This window comes from Hypomesus nipponensis, chromosome 10, assembly GCF_054491055.1.
Source record: "Hypomesus nipponensis isolate SF chromosome 10, ASM5449105v1, whole genome shotgun sequence".
Lineage (NCBI taxonomy): Eukaryota > Metazoa > Chordata > Actinopteri > Osmeriformes > Osmeridae > Hypomesus > Hypomesus nipponensis.
In genome coordinates this window covers 17,722,229-17,740,872 of record NC_140370.1, presented here as the reverse complement: position 1 = coordinate 17,740,872, position 18,644 = coordinate 17,722,229, and the positions used below count along the sequence as shown (strand labels likewise).

The following is an 18,644-nucleotide window of genomic DNA, read 5'->3' as shown; positions in this document are numbered from 1 at the left end:
GATGTGTAAAGAGAGAAAGAGACAGAGATGTAAATCAAATAAAATAGAGGGAGAGATCCCTCACACAACCAGTTACCTTCTGGAAGGTTCTTCTGGAAAGTTCTTCTGGAAGGTTCTTCTGGAAGGTTCTTCTGGAAGGTCAGCTTTGTCTGCCTGTTCCCAGCTGGGTCTTATATAGAGCACCAGGACCTGGGCTGGGCGGAGGGGCAGAGGAGAGGAGGGGAGGAGTAGAGGAGAGATGGGAAGGGGGCAGGAGGGCATGCTTGCTAGGATGTGTTTCATTAAAATTTGAGCGATGACCAAACCTCGAGTCCTACATACCAGACAGGAAGTGCTCCTCCTACCCACAGGAAGTGCCCTCAGACTAGCCAATGGTGGAGAAGACGGCACCTGTTCAGACAGATGGCGATGACATCACAGTCAGGACAGGGGCGTGGCCTTTACAAGAGGAACAACACGTTCCTGTGATGCCATCGCCAGGCCTGGGGGTTCTAGAACGTCTGCGAGCGCTCCAACCGCGTCTGTAGCTCCCTGTTCCATCAACAACTATTAAAGTGTCTCTAATGAAGCCCTGGCCAGTGTTGATGCCAGACAGGACACAGGACCTGGTGGGAATCGCCGAATCACAGACCTCAGACATGGACCACGTCCAACTCACTAAACTTAGTTTAGATTCCCGAGGGAGATGAAGGTTGTGGTCAGACAGAAAGTAGGAAGTTGGGCTGGAGGTCAGGATGACCTGCTAACCCAGCAGTTGGACAAGTGAAGGTGTCCCTCCCAGAGACGCCCCACCTGCCTGATCTAACCCTGGAAGTACAGGGGGCTTTCTGCTCATGTGGAGTCATGTATTTGCAAAATAGTTCATATTAATTAGAAGAGGATAAATAATTCATTTATCTACCCCTACAGCCACCTGTCAGACTCTGTCAGACCTGTCTCTCTCTCTCTCTCCCCCCCCCCCCCCCCTCTCTGTCTTTCTGTGTCTCTCTTTCAGTTATTTCACTTTTGTTACCGGGCGGCCTCACACGCACGTGCGGCTGTCTTGTTGTTGTTGAACTCAGACATTTCACGAGGAGAGAGGTTGATTTCCAGACGGTAATGACGTCCTATTCCACGGTTTCTGAATGACGGAGGGGGGTTGTGGTAAACGTGGGGGAACGGCATCTGAATGGTCCGGTTTTATATTACAACCGTGTTAATTAACGCGGCGAGTTCTATTGACGTCCCAGTCCCACACACACATGCTTCTGAAAGTTTAATAATAAAATAAAAAGAACAACACATGCCATGACACACAGACTGCTTTAATTGACTGCTTGTGTCGTAATCCAGACAGATTATTTGCAAAAAGGAAAGGATTGGCTGTTTCCAGCCAACCTAACATCTGGGAATATCAAAATCAGAAGAATCAGAAGGGATTTTATTCGCCATGAATGTTTGCACAAACAAGGAATTTACTTCGGCAGGAAGGTGCATACATTAAACATATAGGAATCTTGAAACTTAAATATGTGGTCTAACTATACAAAAGGAGCAAAGTCTAGCTAATACTAAAGGGATTTAGAATAAAATATAAGTAGCCATAATTACAATCTAATCTAAAAATACAGACAGTGCAAAGAGAAGGATACAATAGTGCAATGTGCAGGGTGTCATTGTGCAGATTGTGATTTAAAAGTCAGTGAGAGTCCTTGGCCTTGTTAAAGTGGCCAACAGCGGATGGGAAGAAACTGTTCTTGTGGCGTGAGGTTTTGGTCTTGATGGACCGCAGCCTTCTGCAGGAGGGGAGTAGCTGGAACAGGGAGTGTCCAGGGTGGGAGGGGTCGGCCACAATCTTCCTCGCTCGCCTCAGGGTCCTCGAGGTGTGCAGTTCCTCGAGGGAAGGCAGATTGCAGCCGATCACCTTCTCAGCAGTGCGGATGATACGCTGCAGTTTGCTCTTGTATATCGTTTAAGAATCAGAACTCAAAGTGTTGCCTTTGGTCAAACCACTCAACCGATTGGTGACGAGGGTGAGACCTGGGTTCAAAATCTTGTCACTCGCACAGACATTTAACGTCAGTGAAGAAACATTGAGAAATACGTGCTACTGCCATCTAGCGGAAGTAAGTATCGATTTTGGTGGCGGAACATTATTGTAAGATTTTGTTTGACTGTCGGATGCTTTACAAGCGGACCGCACAGGTTTGTTGTGACACATGCCAAACTAGAGAAGTGTTTAGCAAACTTGTTTATAAAAATAAATGTTCCTTTACACTTTTCAAGCTGACAATGATTTGAAAATATGTACGTTAACGACAGGAAACAAAACCGGCGAGGATACAAAAGGGGAAATTAATATTGTAGCGAGCAAACAGGCTATTACTGCAAACTTACAGTGTCCAGAAGTGAAAATATCTGTTAAAATCTACTAGCTCGTTAATACCACCAGCGAGCTACCTATATATGGCAAATGCATGACTGAATATCAACTGGCCAGTTGTGTATTCAGCTTAATAACACGTCGGTTGATGTTGCTAGCCATCACGTGTTGCTTATAGCCAGCTATATCAGATAGATGTGTATCAGCTGCATTGAGCGGATATGATTTGTAACTAGCGGCGCTGTGGTGTGTAGTTGTTGTAGTTTTGAGTTGTTGTGTATGTCTGTGCTCTCTGCTCAGGTCCTCTGCTTGAAACGGAGACCCACACACAGACAGACAGGTGAGCTGACAGCCTGGTAAGCAGACAGCCCGATAAGCAGACAGACAGGTATGCAGACTAGCTCATAGATGGACTGAAACTCGAACCTACAGAACCAGCCTCATCAACGGACACTCAGACAGCTGACTAACCCACAGACAGATACAGACACGCAGACAGCTGAACTCACCCACAGACAGGCAGGCAGACAGACAGACAGCTAAGCTCACAGACAGACCTGTGGACTGCCAGCCCAGTCATGATCCTGGTGGATCCAGGCGTGTACATTGGTGCGGTGACAGACCTGACAGAGCCGGCATTGGCCGAGGCAGCTGTCACTCACATCCTGAGCGTGGACTCTGAGGAGCCCGTCTTATCTGGAGGCCTGTTCACCAGGAAGTTCCTAAAGCTGCAGGACGAGCCAACCAGTGACCTGCTCAGTCACCTTGACCAATGTCTGGCCTTCATTCTGGATGCCACGGCGACCAATGCAACATCAACCACCCTTACAAAGACCGCCACTGTCCTGGTCCACTGGTGAGTTATAGGCTAAAGAAGTCACAGAACTACAGGAAACAGAACTACAGGAAACACAGAACTAAAGAACTACAGGAAACAGAACTAAAAAACTACAGGAAACATACAGGCCTCTGCAGTATTCACACCCTTTCAGACAATTACATTGGATATGTTATTAATTTATCAGATGCATTTATTCAAAGCGACGTACAAATAAAGCATGGAGAAAGTACAGTGGAAGAATAAGGATCAGAACAGCGTAGCCCTAAAGGTTGTCAGGGTCAAGTCAGGTACCACACAGCTGACCTGAGGCCTAACTCCCAGTCACGCAGGGCGGAGTCGGAGTGCTGCCGTGGTAACAGCCTACCTGATGAGACGACACCAGCTGAGCTTCCAGGAAGCGTACTGCAGGCTGCAGCAGGCCAAGCCCTACGTAGAGTAAGACTGTCCCACACACTGTCCTAGAGAGAGCGAGAGACAGAGTGTGTCCTGACCTGCCCCTGTCTGTCTCCAGGGTGAACCAGGGCTTCCAGGAGCAGCTGGCTCTGTATGAGTCTATGGGCTGTCAGCTGGACACCAGCAGCCCCCTCTACAAGCAGTACAGACTGCAGAAGATCACTGAGAAGTACCCGGGTGAGGGCTGTGGGGGTGGGGGGGTGCCTTGTCTGTGGGGGAGTGTGTGTGTGTGGACTTCTGCCTGTCAGGTGTGTGCGTGTGTGGTTGTGCATAGAAGTTCTTGATGCCTTGGCATGATCTAACTGTCCTTCCATCCTGACCCAGAGCTGCAGAGCGTGCCCAGAGAGGTGTTTGTGGCCGACCCCGCCCAGGGCCCCACCCCCTCACAGGGCTCCGCCCCCAACTGCCCTGAGACAACCTACAGATGCAGAAAGTGCCGGTAAGGAGAGGTAGAGGAGGAGGGGGAGGGGGAGGCGGAGGGAGGGAGGGAGGGAGGGAGGGAGGGAGGGAGGGAGGGAGGGAGGGAGGGAGGGAGGGAGGGAGGGAGGGAGGGAGGGAGGGAGGGAGGAGGGAGAGAGAAAGAACACGGTGGATAGGAGAGTGATTAAGGATGAGGGCATGGAAGGAAGGTATTAGAAATGTCACAGGTCAGTTTCCAGTAAACCTCCCACAATCTGCATCGTAACTCCTCCCTCCTCCCTGTCTACACCCCATCTCTTCTCTCCTCCCCCCCCCCCCCCCCCCATCCAGTCGGACGTTATTCCGGGAGTCCAGTCTCCTCAGCCATCCCATAGGGGGCGGAGCTTCTTCCTTCAGCTACAGGAAGTGCCTGCCCCCAGGGGGCGGAGACCCTAGTCGCTGCACCTCCTACTTCATAGAGCCCGTCCAATGGATGGAGCAGGCCCTGCTGGGTGTCATGGATGGACAGGTACAGCCACCAATCAGCACATACTCTGGCAGTGACTGTCTACCTTAGGGAAGCCATGCTATTGGGTGGTATCAGACAGGAAGTGATGATTAATGTACATGTCTCAAATAATTGGTTGAGCTGTATAAACCGTGTGCGGAAAACATTTTACATTACATTTAGCAGACACTTTTATCCAAGGCTATATACAAAGTGCATTTAATTGATGTTGATGTTGGACAGCTGCTGTGCCCTAAGTGCTCGTCTAAGCTTGGCTCCTTCAGCTGGTGTGGAGACCGCTGCTCCTGTGGTCACTGGGTCACGCCTGCCTTCCAGATCCACCAGGCCAGGGTGGACCGCATCACACGCTGAACACACACACACTGAACACACACACACTCTGCATTCAGTTGTAAGAAGAATAAATTGTTTTTGAAATTGTGAACGTTTGGAATGTGATTTTATTACCAGCATATACAGTAGTGTATTTCCTGTTAGTCAATGAAGCATCTTTTTTTCCCCACCTGGTTTTCCAGAAGTCAAGCTAACTGCAGGTAGAATGTAGAGAGCTCACCTGCAGCTGCTGACCAGCAGAGGGCAGCACTCAACTTGCAGCTGAACGCCTCGTCAGCCAGCTCCACCACAGAGCGAGCAGGACTGATGGTCCTGACTGTGTCTTACCACTCAGAGAAGCCGACTGACCAGAGAAGAGCCTGTGGAGGATGTGTCTTCATATGTGACGCTGTTATTAGACCAGAACGACTTCCTCCTCTGTCCCTGGTGGGCTGTCCTGGTATGACCTGGTCCTGCAGGCTGGATCTAATAACCCCCTCTCTCACCCCTCGCTCAGGGCTCCGCTTTTCCATCCACGTTTCCAGCGGTTGGTCGTCAGAGACGGAGAGCCAGGCTGCTTGGCTAGCGACCTGACAGTTCCATGGTAGAATGTTCCACAGGAGAAGGTTCTGGTCCTGGAAGGTTCCAGGGTGATACGCACCAACTGATTACCCATGAGCCTCTGCAGCTGACAAGGTTCTGTTGCTAAAGGTGATGAGTCAGGGTTAGGTCTGTTCAGATCCGATCCCCTGTGTTGATGATGTTGTCTCAGGTTTGATGCAGGATCTCCTGGAGCAGAGAGGTCTGCAGGAAACCCCACATCCAGCCACACTGAAGGAGGTCCAAGTCTGAGAAGATCCCATGACCCATGATCTGACCTTTCACCTTACATGTTCTGGGAACATTGTCTCTGTTAGTCTGTAAGAGATGAGACAGGGAAAGGAAGAATGTTTATTTTAAGAAGTCAATGTTTTACACTAACAGCAAAAAAGTGGATATTCTCCCTGTCATCTTTCTCTCCCCACCCCTCTTTTCTCCTCCCTCTCTCTCGCCCCCCTTTCTCTCTCTCACTCTCTAACTCCCATGCTCTCTCTCCTCTGTCTTTCTCTCCTTCTCTCACTCTTTGTGTCTCATTCAGATTCTCTGTTGAGACCACAGTCACTGGAGGACATACTGCTGTCTGTCTGTGTGTGTCTGAGGGGGTAGTGTTGGATCAGTCAAGGCAGTACTTTACTGAAAGACCCTATCTCTCACCCCACCCTATCTAATTAAACTGTTCTCTGCCCAGGATTTACCCTGATGCGCACAAACACACACTTGTACAGACACACACGTAATCACACATAATTTTCACTCATACACACATAATAACTTATAAACACACACACACTGACTCACTCTTACTCTCACACATAAACATGGCTAGTCTCCCAGATGCACGGTTGCTCAGGAGACTAGTGTAAACACTGAGGTCGAGATCTGCTTAGCTGTAACAACCCTCTACCAGCCTGGGGAAGACCACAGGCCCTCCAGGACAGCCCTGCTACAGAGGAGAGAGTTGAGAGAGGGGGGGGGGGAAAGGAGAGAGAGAGTGGGGAGTAGAAAGGGGAGGAGGAGAAAGGGGTAGGAGAGAGAGAGAGGGGGAGGAGGAGAGAGAGAGGGGAAGAGGAGAGAGAGGGGGAGGGGAGACCTCTCCTGGATGGAGAGTTTTCCATGGTGCGAGTCTTCCCAGAACCAGGAAGCAGGAATGTGCTTCTGGCTGGCCAGGCCATCTGGTCAGTTCTGTGTGTCTGTGTTGGGGGGTTCTGGGCCATCTGGACTGTGGGGAAACTTTTTCTAATATATTTTTTTAACCTTTCAAAAAACGATTTTTCAATATTTTTTCTATATTCAAAATTTTTCTAACCTTTTGGGGAAATATATTTAGGGAAATATATGTGTTTCTGCCTGGCTATCTGGTCACTCCTCCGTGTGTGTGTGTGTGTGTGTGTGGGGGGGTTCTGGTCAGTCTCGGCTGTCGATCGTCCTGGTGGTCTCTATACACTCCTGTATGTGTGTGAGTGAGAGAGAAAGATACAAAACACAGACTATGTTCAACACTTTTCTTATCCCAGGAGATCACTGCTGCACACACACACACACACACACGCCAGGAGCAGAGAAGAGGGAACTGCTGAAACATTGTGCTGTTGACAGTTCCAGCTCCGCCCCACGGGAACAGTCAGGCTGTTATATAACACACGCACACACCACACACACGCACCATACACACCACATACACACACACACCACATACACGCACACACACACCGGTCTGTCTTGGTGTGTGTCGGCTAGTCTGAGACAGTGCTTTCCCTTCTTCTCTCTACCTTGGTGTGTGTGTGTGTGTATTTGCGCCCCTGTAAGGATACGGTCGGTAAAACACGAGCTTGAAAGGATTCTTCACACTCACAGATCTCCACCTCCATCCCTCCATCTATAAATCTCTCCACCTCCATCCCTCCATCTATAAATCTCTCCACCTCCATCCCTCCATCTATAAATCTCTCCACCTCCATCCCTCCATTTTCACCCACAGGAAAGACTGGCTCTGGAAAACCAGTAGCGATAAAAAGAGAGAATGCAGTTCCCCAATCTTCTCCTCTAGTATGAGGTGTAACTAATCCTGGAGGGTCTGACAAACCACTCTCCTCCTCCTCTTCCTCCTCTTCCTCTCCTCCTCCAGACAGAACACAGAGAGATCTACAGTCAGAGATGTGTACTACAGAAGCCACACCCATTCTCTCTTTTGAAATCATGCATCTCTTTCTTTCTCCCAGTCTGGAGGAGGTGGCTGGAGTGTGTGTATGTGGGGGGGGTCAACCCAAGTCTTGTTGAAACTAACTCCAAGTCTTGTTGAAACTAACTCCAAGTCTTGTTGAAACTAACTCCAAGTCTTGTTGAAACTAACTCCAAGTCTTGTTGAAACTAACTCCAAGTCTTGTTGAAACTAACTCCAAGTCTTCCCAAATGTCCCCCGCCCATGCTGCTCCAGAGTGGTGTGTGTGAGACGTGGACCCTCATGAAGGCGTCTCAGCCAGCTGCCTCCTGTCTAGCCAGCTATCTGCTGCTCTCATCAGACCAGCCTGGGGTGTGTGTGTGTGTGTGTGTTCAGCTGCAGTGAGCCTGATCAGTCTCTGCAGGGACAGAGCACCATCTGGTTTGGACTGCTTGGTCCCTTGGCAATACACACACTAATGCTGACGCACACTCATTTGACTGGTTGGTCCCTTGGCAATACACACACACACATACACACACAGTGATGAGTGTTTATGCCCAGACAGGCTCTAACTGAAAGGAATTGAAAGGAAAATGTTTGACATCAAAAACCCATGTAAATGACATGTTCACATGAGAACTGTGTTGTTTCTGACCCAGATAGCAGATGAGAGGAGGAGAGAAGGATGGAGAGGAGGAGAGAGGGATGGAGAGGTGCAAGGGGAGGAGGACTGGAGAAAGGAGAACTGGCCTTCAAGAAGTGAAGCAGGGAGGGTTAGGGTTAGGGAGGGTTAGGGAGGTTTAGGGTTAGGGAGGTTTAGGGTTAGGGAGGGTTAGGGTTAGGGAGGGTTAGGGTTAGGGATGGTTAGGGATGGTTAGGGTTAGGGAGGGTTAGGGTTAGGGAGGGTTAGGGTTAGGGAGGGGATTGGGTGGTGAGAGGCACAAAGAGATAGAGAGAGAGGGGTGGAGGGAGTGCATAAGAAAGGGATTCAGGAATGAGTGTATTTAGAGAAATGAAGACTTCAGCAGTTTGTCCTGTCCAGCTGTCCACTGTCAGCTTGTCTTCCATGTGTCTACTGTAGATATTGTACTTCCTGGTTATATAACTGCTACTGATGTCATTTACATCTGCTACAACCAGCCTCTCTTTCTTTCCAGACTACAGTAGACATTCTTCTGCACAACCACATGATTTGTCTGTCTGATTGTCTGCCTGTCTGTCTGTGTCCCTGTCTGCCTTTCTGTCTGTCTGTCTGTCTGTCTGTGTGCCTGTCGGTCTGCCTGCCTGTCTGTCTGTCTGTCTGTCTGCCTTTCTGCCTGTCTGTCTGTGTGCCTGTGTGCCTGTCTGCCTTTCTGTCTGTCTGTGTGCCTGTCGGTCTGCCTGCCTGTCTGTCTGTCTGCCTGCCTTTCTGCCTGTCTGTCTGTCTGCCTGCCTGTCTGTCTGTGTGCCTGAATGCCTGCCTGCCTGTCTGTCTATGTGACGGACAGACTGAATATTTATCTGTCTTTCCAAAGACAAGTAAACTGCCATAAATGAGTAAACTAATATGTAAATGCAGATGTTTACATTTACACTCCCCCATGTTTAACAAAATGTTTTATTATAAATTACAGTATGTAACACCTGGGTGGTAGAAGCAGTCTGAACAACCTTGTCAAGCCTTACAGGATGAATGCTTAGCAACAGAGAAGACCAGCTTAGCAACAAAGACCAGCTTAGCGGTACACGTACCAGAGAACAAGCTATTGTACAATACAACATGCTACAGTATAGTGCTGTACAATATTGTACAAATCAACATAGCACACTGCAATAAAGTACAGTATAATATAGCTCAGTATAATATAGTACAGTACACTACAATATAGTCCAGGAGAGTACGGTAAAGCACAGTCTAGTACAGTACAATGTAGTACAGCACAGTGCTAGAATACTAGTCCCACACAGAACAGTTCATTAGTACAGTACCACACAATATGGTTCAGTACACTATAGTACAGTACCACACAATATGGTTCAGTACACTATAGTACAGTACAGCACAGTACTATAATACTAGTCCCACACAGAACAGTTCATTAGTACAGTACCACACAATATGGTTCAGTACACTATAGTACAGTACAGCACAGTACTATAATACTAGTCCCACACAGAATAGTTCATTAGTACAGTACCACACAATATGGTTCAGTACACTATAGTACAGTACCACACAATATGGTTCAGTACACTATAGTACAGTACCACACAATATGGTTCAGTACACTATAGTACAGTACAGCACAGTACTATAATACTAGTCCCACACAGAACAGTTCATTAGTACAGTACCACACAATATGGTTCAGTACACTATAGTACAGTACAGCACAGTACTATAATACTAGTCCCACACAGAACAGTTCATTAGTACAGTACCACACAATATGGTTCAGTACACTATAGTACAGTACAGCACAGTACTATAATACTAGTCCCACACAGAACAGTTTATTAGTACAGTACCACACAATATAGTTCAGTACACTATAGTACAGTACAGCACAATATAGTTCAGTACACTATAGTACAGTACATTATAGTACAGTACACTATAGTTCAGTACACTATAGTACAGTACAGCACAGTACTATAACATACAGTGAAGGCTGTTAGCAAACCCTAACACAGTAACATGAGGAGCTCTGCTCATCTCAGACATAAATCAAAATGTTTATCAGTTCATCTTTTTACATCCTTGTTCTTCCGTTCTGATTTCTGGGTTCTAAGCTCTGGGTTCTAAGCTCTGGGTTCTAGGCTCTGGTTCTGTCCTGGCTCCAGCACCAGAGAGCAACAGACCTGCAGTATGTCTGTTCTGTCCTCACAGGGGGCGGGCTAATTGCCTCTGGGCCACGTACGGATAGGCTACTGATCAGGAGTTGTGAAATATCTGTGCTCTGATTGGTCGTACGCATCCACATGCACTCGAATATCGAGCTTTTCTCAACTTTTGAGTCTCTATTTCGGGAGGGTTGAATTAGCTCGCGAACATTTCGAGAAGTGAACTGAGTGAAATGCTCTCGTACATAGGAACTGCAAAGCAACGCACTGCGTAGTCAGTTTAAACACGTAACAAAAACCTCATAACTTAAAACTACTTTTCCCAGAACACCCCTCTCCTTCCTCCCTTCCTGTCGGCAGCGATGCCTTCACACACCACACGGCCAACAGGAAGCTAGTAGGCGAATATGACGTCATAGTTGACCTGATGTCCATTGTCCCAGGCGTACAACTTCCTGTCCAGAGGGTTGTAGTCCAGCTGGGTGGTGAGGCTGTAGCTGGAGGAGAAGGGCAGGCGGGGCACCATCTGAGTGTGAGTGTGCGTGTCGAAGGCGTACGAGATGTTGGCGTGGGCGCGGTCGTAGCTGTCCACGGCGTACAGCACCCCGCAGATCAGGAAGGTGTTGCCATAGTAACGCCTCCTTAGCCCCGTGCGGAAGGAGGCTTCGGGTCGGAGGTCGCGGGCGTTGAGGCGACTCAGCACGATCACTTCCTGGTGGAACCCCTCCAGGTCGATGGCGGGGTACAGAAGCCACACCCCTCCCTCGTCCACCGCCAGCTCCATCTCCGATTGGCCCTCCCCCCTCCAGGGGACGGTGGCGTCGCCTGGCTCCGCCTCCAGCAGCACGGCGTCCTGCAGGGTGGTCCACGCCGCCACGTGGCGCCCACGCAGGCTGAACCTGATGACGTCACGCGAGAAGGCGCGGTTGTAGTAGAAGGAGCCCTGGTGGACCACGTGGCCAGTTCCCATCCAGCTGTATGGGAGCTTGTAGGAGTTACTGGCCTGCCCTGGGACAACCAAGACACAACACAGAGTCACTGGTTTGGAGGGACAAGAAAATATCAACAGTAAGTTGAAAACTAGATTCAGTTTTAGAACATTCATGAATCATTCAGTCAGTATGTGTTGTTATGGACTGATATAAAGAACCTAGATATTCTCAGCAGAGAGGCGGAGCTACCGGAGAGGGGGAGCTACCGGAGAGGCGGAGCTACCGGAGAGGCGGAGCTACCACAGAGGGGGAGCTACCGGAGAGGGGGAGCTACCAGAGAGGCGGAGCTACCGGAGAGGCGGAGCTACCGGAGAGGCGGAGCTACCACAGAGGGGGAGCTACCGGAGAGGGGGAGCTACCGGAGAGGCGGAGCTACCGGAGAGGCGGAGCTACCACAGAGGGGGAGCTACCGGAGAGGCGGAGCTACCGGAGAGGGGGAGCTACCGGAGAGGCGGAGCTACCACAGAGGGGGAGCTACCGGAGAGGCGGAGCTACCGGAGAGGCGGAGCTACCACAGAGGGGGAGCTACCGGAGAGGCGGAGCTACCGGAGAGGCGGAGCTACCGGAGAGGCGGAGCTACCTGATTTGAATGTGGCCAGATCTCGGAACTCCAGCAGGTTGTTGCCGTAGTGATAGTTGGTGACGTAGATGACCTGGCCGTTGCCTTTGGAGTCCTTCATCCAGGCTCCCTGGCTGCGGCCGAACGTGTTGATTGTGGTGGGTTCTGAGATGCTGGCCAGGGTGTCTTTACACAGACCTACCAGCCACACAGGAACACACATATCAACAGACATGGGAACACAGAAAAACAAACCTGACAACCCACATAGAAACACACAAACACACGAGCACACACACTCAGGTACCTGGGTCCTTGGGCGTGGTGACGCTGGCATCTGCAGGGCTCTCGGTCCAGCTGAGACGGGTTCTGCTTCGGCGAGAATCTGGTTCTGGGCTGGGAAACTGGGTCAAACCAGGCCTGCCTGGCTCCACCAGGCTGGGCATGGTCATGGTTGGGGCTGCGGTGGTGGTTGTGGTTGGGTTGGTGGTGGTTGTGGTTAATATTAGGGTTGCGGTCCGTTTGGTGGTTGTGGTCAGTTTGGTGGTTGTGGTTGGTTTGGTGGTGGTTGTGGTCAGTTTGGTGGTTGTGGTCAGTTTGGTGGTTGTGTTTGGTTTGGTGGTTGTGGTCAGTTTGGTGGTTGTGTTTGGTTTGGTGGTTGTGGTCAGTTTGGTGGTGGAAGGTACAGATGTTTCCGGTTCGGCCTGCGTCTCTGTAGTTACTGTTGTCTTAGTCCCAGCCCCAGTCTTAGTCCCAGCCCCAGTCCCAGCCCCAGTCTTAGTCCCAGCCCCAGTCTTAGTCCCAGCCCCAGTCCCAGCCCCAGTCTTAGTCCCAGCCCCAGTCTTAGTCCCAGCCCCAGTCTTTGTCCCAGCCCCAGTCCCAGCCCCAGTCTTTGTCCCAGTCTTTGTCCCAGCCCTAGGCATGGTGGGTTCTGGCAGGTCCCTGGAGTCACTGAATGTGTTTGCTCCTGGTGGGAGAGAAAAGCTGGTTTATGATCAGATACCAGTGATCAGTGTTTCCATGCAGCACTGAACCATGTCATATTGTAGTTGAGATGTTAGTTTTGCAGGCTAGTTGACACCTAGTTTCACCGTGTCTGGTAACTGAGAAGTGGTTACTGTGTCTGGTAAACACAGACTGCTCCTTGACTTTGACCACTGAAACACTGTTAGAACTAAACACTTCAGATCCTTGACCTTCTGCTGTACTTTAGTACATTAATTATATGGCGCTTTGGATAAAAGTGTCTGCTAAATTAATAGAAATGTTAGTAAAATGTAGAATATCTCAGTGATCACCTGTCTCCCCTGCTCCTCTCCCTTTCTCAGGCTCTGCCTTGTAGAAGGTCACACCCCTTATGACTGAGCCGCTAGGCCCCGCCCCATCGGATTTAATTGGCTGCTCTGATCCGTTCCTCGTCTCAGATAGGCTCATCTTCAGCACTGGTCGGTTTGACCCCTGACCCCCGACAACGTGTTCCTCATACTTCCTCTGTAACAGGAAGTACATCACCTCAGCATGATTACAGAGAGAGAGAGCGAGAGGGAGGGAACTAGAAAGAGTGAGGGGGAGGCAGAAAGAGGTAGACATAAAGAGAGAGAACATAAGAGTGAAAGAGAAGCAGAAAGTGAAAAGAGAGGCGAGAGAGGAGGTAGGAGAGAGGAGGTAGGAGGTAGGAGAGAGGAAGTAGGAGAGAGAAGGTAGGATAGAGTAGGTAGGAGAGCGGAGGTAGGAGGTAGGAGAGAGGAGGTAGGAGAGAGGAGGAAGGAGATAGGAGAGAGGAGGTAGGAGAGAGGTGGTAGGATAGAGGAGGTAGGAGGTAGGAGAGAGGAGATAGGATGTAGGATAGAGGAGGTAGGAGAGAGGAGATAGGAGAGAGGAGGTAGGATAGAGGAGTTAGGAGGTAGGATAGAGGAGGTAGGAGAGAGGAGGTGAGAGAGAGGAGGTAGCAGGGTAGGAGAGAGGAGGTAGGAGAGAGGATGTAGGAGGTAGGATAGAGTAGGTAGGAGGTAGGAGAGAGGAGATAGGAGAGAGGACGTAGGATAGAGGAGGCAGGAGAGAGGAGATAGGAGAGAGGAGGTAGGATAGAGTAGGCAGGAGGTAGGATAGAGGAGGTAGGAGAGAGGAGGTAGGATAGAGGAGGTAGGAGGTAGGATAGAGGAGGTAGGAGAGAGGATGTAGAAGGTAGGAGAGAGGACAGTACCTCAGAGATGGGGTAAACTGCAGCAGTGTCCTTCTTCAGAGAATGTTGTAGATCCTCCAGACGCTTTCTCCTCTCCAGTCTGTGCTGGGCCCTCCTCTCCTTCTCCAGCCTCTGCTGGGCCCTCATCTCCTTCTCCCTTTCCTTCTCTTCCCACGAGCCAACTTTCACACTCACTCGCTCCGTGCGATTCTGAGCAAAGGCCTAGACACACACACACACACGCAAGTAACACTGATGATATTGACTGTGTGCTTGTGTGTGTTAAGACATGTGTGTGTGTGTTAAGACACGTATGTGTGTGTGTGTGTTAAGACACGTGTGTATGTGTGTGTGTGTGTGTTAAGACACGTGTGTGTGTGTGTGCAGCACCTTTTCTATGTGGCTGACCCGGCTCAGTAGCTTGGTGGTGACAGACTGCAGCTTCACCAGGTCCAGCCCATACAGGGAACCCTCCAGCAGGTCCATAATGGCGGCCAGCTACACAGCAGACAAACGCAACCTCACATTCACCTTTTTACATTTCAGTCATTAGCCGATGCTTTTTATCCAGTGTAACATGTTGAGCTCAGAGTTCAGGATGGGTCTTTACCAGTCGTCTGAGTAACATCTCAGCTATCAGCTGCGGTAAATAATCAATATTAATTCATTAGCATTCATATCTTTGAAAACACACCTTAATGTCATCTTTTCCCGCCTCCTGTAGTTTCTTGAACCGGAAGTCGCCCTCGCACGGGTTCAAGGCGGACGGCGGGGCGATGCACGCGCATTTTTTACAGTTGGGTCCCACCGTCACCGTCTCCACGGTGTAAAAGTCCTCGGCGCGCGCGCTGCCCTCCTCTATCCGCTGGCAGGCGCTTCGGCTGAGCGGTCTGACCACGCATTTGCAGCGGCAGTCCGCGCCCTCGGACAGCGTCTTTACCTTGTCGTAGTCACCGAGAAGCTGGCGGGAGACAAGGCACGGTGGAGGAGTGGACATATACACAAACACACACACACACACACAAATAGGCTACAGTGTCTTACAGATAAGCACTCTCTCAAACACACGCGCACGCGCCAATACACCAGCAAAAACATACATTTAAGGAATTAATCTCTGACCAAAATAATCAATCCGCTTTCACCTGAGTTAATATGTTCTCCTGGTTTTCCATCTCGTCTTCCAGAGTCCCCGTAGTTCTCCCCGTTACTGTAGCGGTCTGCTCCGTGGTCGTAAAACTGGATCGGGTATGGTTCAAGGGGTTCACGGGGCTCTCCGTGGCCGCACTAGAAGCGACCGGCGCACAATTCAGAGCGCCGTACCACAGCACAAGCAGAAACGGGATTCTAGACATTACGTCAATCAGTAGGCCTAAACAAACGGATAATAGTTACTGATTTAAGATTAACGTCTAAAAACAGGAGTCTGCAAAACCAGACGGGAGTCTAAATAGTCCGTTTATTCCTGAGACAATTTCTTCATCGTCTCCCACCGAGAAGAACTGTGTAACCAGTGGACTATATCTGATATATCTGCTGATTTGGGAAACTATGTCCTTTATTTCCCCTTCTGTGACTGGTCCGTTTAGTGTGCAGTCCCGGCGGCTCCCTGTTGATGAACCGACCAGAGAGAGTCGTAACGGCTGGGTGTGCTGAATGGGACGGGCGAGACTAAAGGGCGCGTAGGGTGGAGCCAGGTCCGGTAGCGGGGCTCGAGGAGGGGGCAACATGTGGAACATTCATTTTCAAACACCCGAAACTAATCTGGCAGTTATGTACGTTCAGTGATTCAAAAGTAAATAATGTAATCCTGCTAAATTTGCAATAGTGCATTACCTTAGCATTCTACTGACTGTTAGAATTAAGTCCACCTGGATTACTATGTTGTGGATCGTAAATAAATAGCCCATAGGTGAGACAGTTAGGTAAATATACTTAAAAGCCAATTTAGTGAACACATTTATTTCTTCTAACTAAAGGAGGCTCGAACTACAGATGACACGTTTCAGTGCGTAAACCCTGTGCGTAAAGACGGGCTTTCACAGAGCCAGTCCAAGAGTTACCAGATGGCGCCACCTAGTGGGTTCATGCAGTTACTGTTCCGTAACAATGAGTGGTCTCCGCTACACTAGAGAACGTGTGTATCTGAATATTGTTTCCACAATCCATGAATGAATGAATTGTTGTATGCATTCGTCTATATCTCAGACAGACAGTGGTTATCTTTTTAGATTTAGGTATGTGATTTCTCTTGAGTCTCTTGTCCATCATCTGGATAGAAGTAGTAGATGTGGTATGTAATACCGTGTCTGACCAGAAGGGGCACCAGGTAAGGCGGCTGTGGACACGCTGTCGAGAACAGGCTCTGATCTAAAGAGCACCACTGTCATTAGAACTTTCTGTAAGAACACAGGAACACTTATAGGTTCCAGACAGTACCCCAGCAGAACCGTTATTTATGGTTCTGTGTGGAACCTGTCTAAAGCCTTCTGGGTTTACATCTGTTAATGTTGTTTACCTCAGAACAACCAGTCTTTGTACTGTGGTGTTCTAGAAGGTTCACCAGCAGCAGTGTTCTAGAACTGCTCTTATCCCACTTATTGTCCTCAATCTAGAACACAACTCCTCAACTTCTACAGACAAGGATTTGAGACACACACACACACGCAAATACACACACACACATACACATACCCATTCACACACACATGCACACATACACACACACACACATGCACACACACAGACCCACGTAGCCTGGCAGACGTACTCAGTCAGAACAACAGACTATTGTGTTGGCTTACCGCCCTCCAGCAGTGTACAGCACACACACACACACAGACACACAGACATATAGACACACACACACACCCCCAGGCCAACTCTTTCCTCCTCTTGCGCTGCGGTGAAGTGCTGACTAGAATGGAGCCTTGATTTAGCACCATGTTTCACATCACCTGGTTGGAAGGAAGGTAGACACAGGTTCTGGGAGGCTGGGGGGGGCTGGGGAGAGGGAGGAGGGGCTTGGGGACTGAGGAGGAGGCTGGGGGAGGCTGGGGGAGGCTGGGGAGAGGGAGGAGGGGCTGGGGGGCTGAGGAGGAGGCTGGGGGAGGCTGGGGAGAGGGAGGAGGGGCTGGGGGACTGAGGAGGAAGCTGGGGGGGGGACTGGGGAGAGGGAGGAGGGGCTGGGGGACTGAGGACGAGGCTAGGGGGGGCTGGGGGAGGATGGGGTAGGCTGGGGAGAGGTTGGTGGTGGAGGATGGAGGAGAGGATTATGGTCTGAACTTGCCCCAGCTGTCAAACCTTTATATTTATGGTGACACAAGCACCAACCTGTGTTACTTACAGTTGTTGTGGAGGTAGATGGAGAAGTTTGTGTCTGTGTGTGTTGGACAGGGGTAGAGAGGAGGGGAAGGTTGAGGAAGAGTTGGAGGGGTGAGGAGGAGGAGGGGTGAGGAGAGGAGATCTTGCAGGGACTGAAACCCCCCCATCCCGATCATGTGTGTAGCAGAGGTGGTTCAGACCTCCTGGCCTGCCTGGGACATTTCTGCTGTCACACAAAAGGGGCTCACTTTGACCTAATGGCAGGGTTTAGGCCAACAACCTAAATCAGTCTCTGGTTTGATCTCTGAAGATCTATTTTACTATAACAGTATTCATGAGTGCATATACAGCAGAGTACTGTTTTTCCCTCCCTCCCTCCCTCCCTCCCTCCCTCCCTCCCTCCCTCCCTCCCTCCCTCCCTCCCTCCCTCCCTCCCTCCCTCCCTCCCTCCCTCCCTCCCTCCCTCCCTCCCTCCCTCCCTCCCTCCCTCCCCCCCCTCCACCTCTCCACCCTCCCTCTTAACCCCTCTCCCTCCCCCCTCTCTCCTCAGAGTTCCATGTGGAACAGCTTAGAGCCTCACATGGCAAAACATGAAACATGGCAGAGCTGGCAGAACCAGCCGCTAAACCAGCCTGCAAACCAGTCAGTTAACCAGCCACTAAACAAGCCTGCAAATCAGTCAGTTATCCAGCCTGCAGAGACGCAAACCAGCCTGCACACCAGCCGCTAAACCAGCCTGCAAATCAGTCAGTTAACCAGCCACTAAGCCAGCCTGCAAATCAGTCAGTTAACCAGCCACTAAACCAGCCTGCAAATCAGTCAGTTAACCAGCCACTAAGCCAGCCTGCAAATCAGTCAGTTAACCAGCCACTAAGCCAGCCTGCAAATCAGTCAGTTAACCAGCCACTAAGCCAGCCTGCAAATCAGTCAGTTAACCAGACACTAAGCCAGCCTGCAAATCAGTCAGTTAACCAGCCACTAAGCCAGCCTGCAAATCAGTCAGTTAACCAGACACTAAGCCAGCCTGCAAATCAGTCAGTTAACCAGCCACTAAGCCAGCCTGCAAATCAGTCAGTTAACCAGCCACTAAGCCAGCCTGCAAATCAG

General features: G+C 50.1%; 2 protein-coding genes across 5 annotated transcripts; one reads left to right on the top strand and one right to left on the bottom strand.

The window, feature by feature from the left end:
* Window positions 1–2,082: 2,082 nt before the first annotated feature.
* dusp12 (dual specificity phosphatase 12) lies at window positions 2,083–5,008 on the top strand. 4 transcript variants are annotated; one of them, XM_084708507.1, is made up of 8 exons: window positions 2,200–2,286; window positions 2,663–2,702; window positions 3,078–3,218; window positions 3,525–3,638; window positions 3,715–3,833; window positions 3,981–4,095; window positions 4,407–4,584; window positions 4,807–5,008. In XM_084708507.1, exons 1-8 carry the CDS (start codon window positions 2,244–2,246, stop codon window positions 4,933–4,935), a joined length of 879 nt encoding a protein of 292 aa, XP_084564633.1. In that variant the 5' UTR covers window positions 2,200–2,243; the 3' UTR covers window positions 4,936–5,008. The 4 variants fall into 4 exon arrangements, with proteins under 4 accessions (XP_084564632.1, XP_084564631.1, XP_084564633.1 ...); XM_084708506.1 differs by lacking the exon at window positions 2,200–2,286 and adding an exon at window positions 2,083–2,105 and having other exon boundaries at window positions 2,663–3,218; XM_084708505.1 differs by lacking the exon at window positions 2,200–2,286 and adding an exon at window positions 2,123–2,184 and having other exon boundaries at window positions 2,663–3,218.
* A 4,230-nt stretch (window positions 5,009–9,238) lies between these two features.
* Window positions 9,239–16,120, bottom strand: olfml2bb (olfactomedin-like 2Bb). The gene is made up of 8 exons (XM_084708332.1): window positions 15,359–16,120; window positions 14,908–15,174; window positions 14,604–14,711; window positions 14,235–14,435; window positions 13,330–13,522; window positions 12,339–12,998; window positions 12,053–12,229; window positions 9,239–11,488 (listed from the first exon to the last, which is right to left on the bottom strand). Exons 1-8 carry the CDS (start codon window positions 15,566–15,568, stop codon window positions 10,875–10,877), a joined length of 2,430 nt encoding a protein of 809 aa, XP_084564458.1. The 5' UTR covers window positions 15,569–16,120; the 3' UTR covers window positions 9,239–10,874.
* Window positions 16,121–18,644: the final 2,524 nt, after the last annotated feature.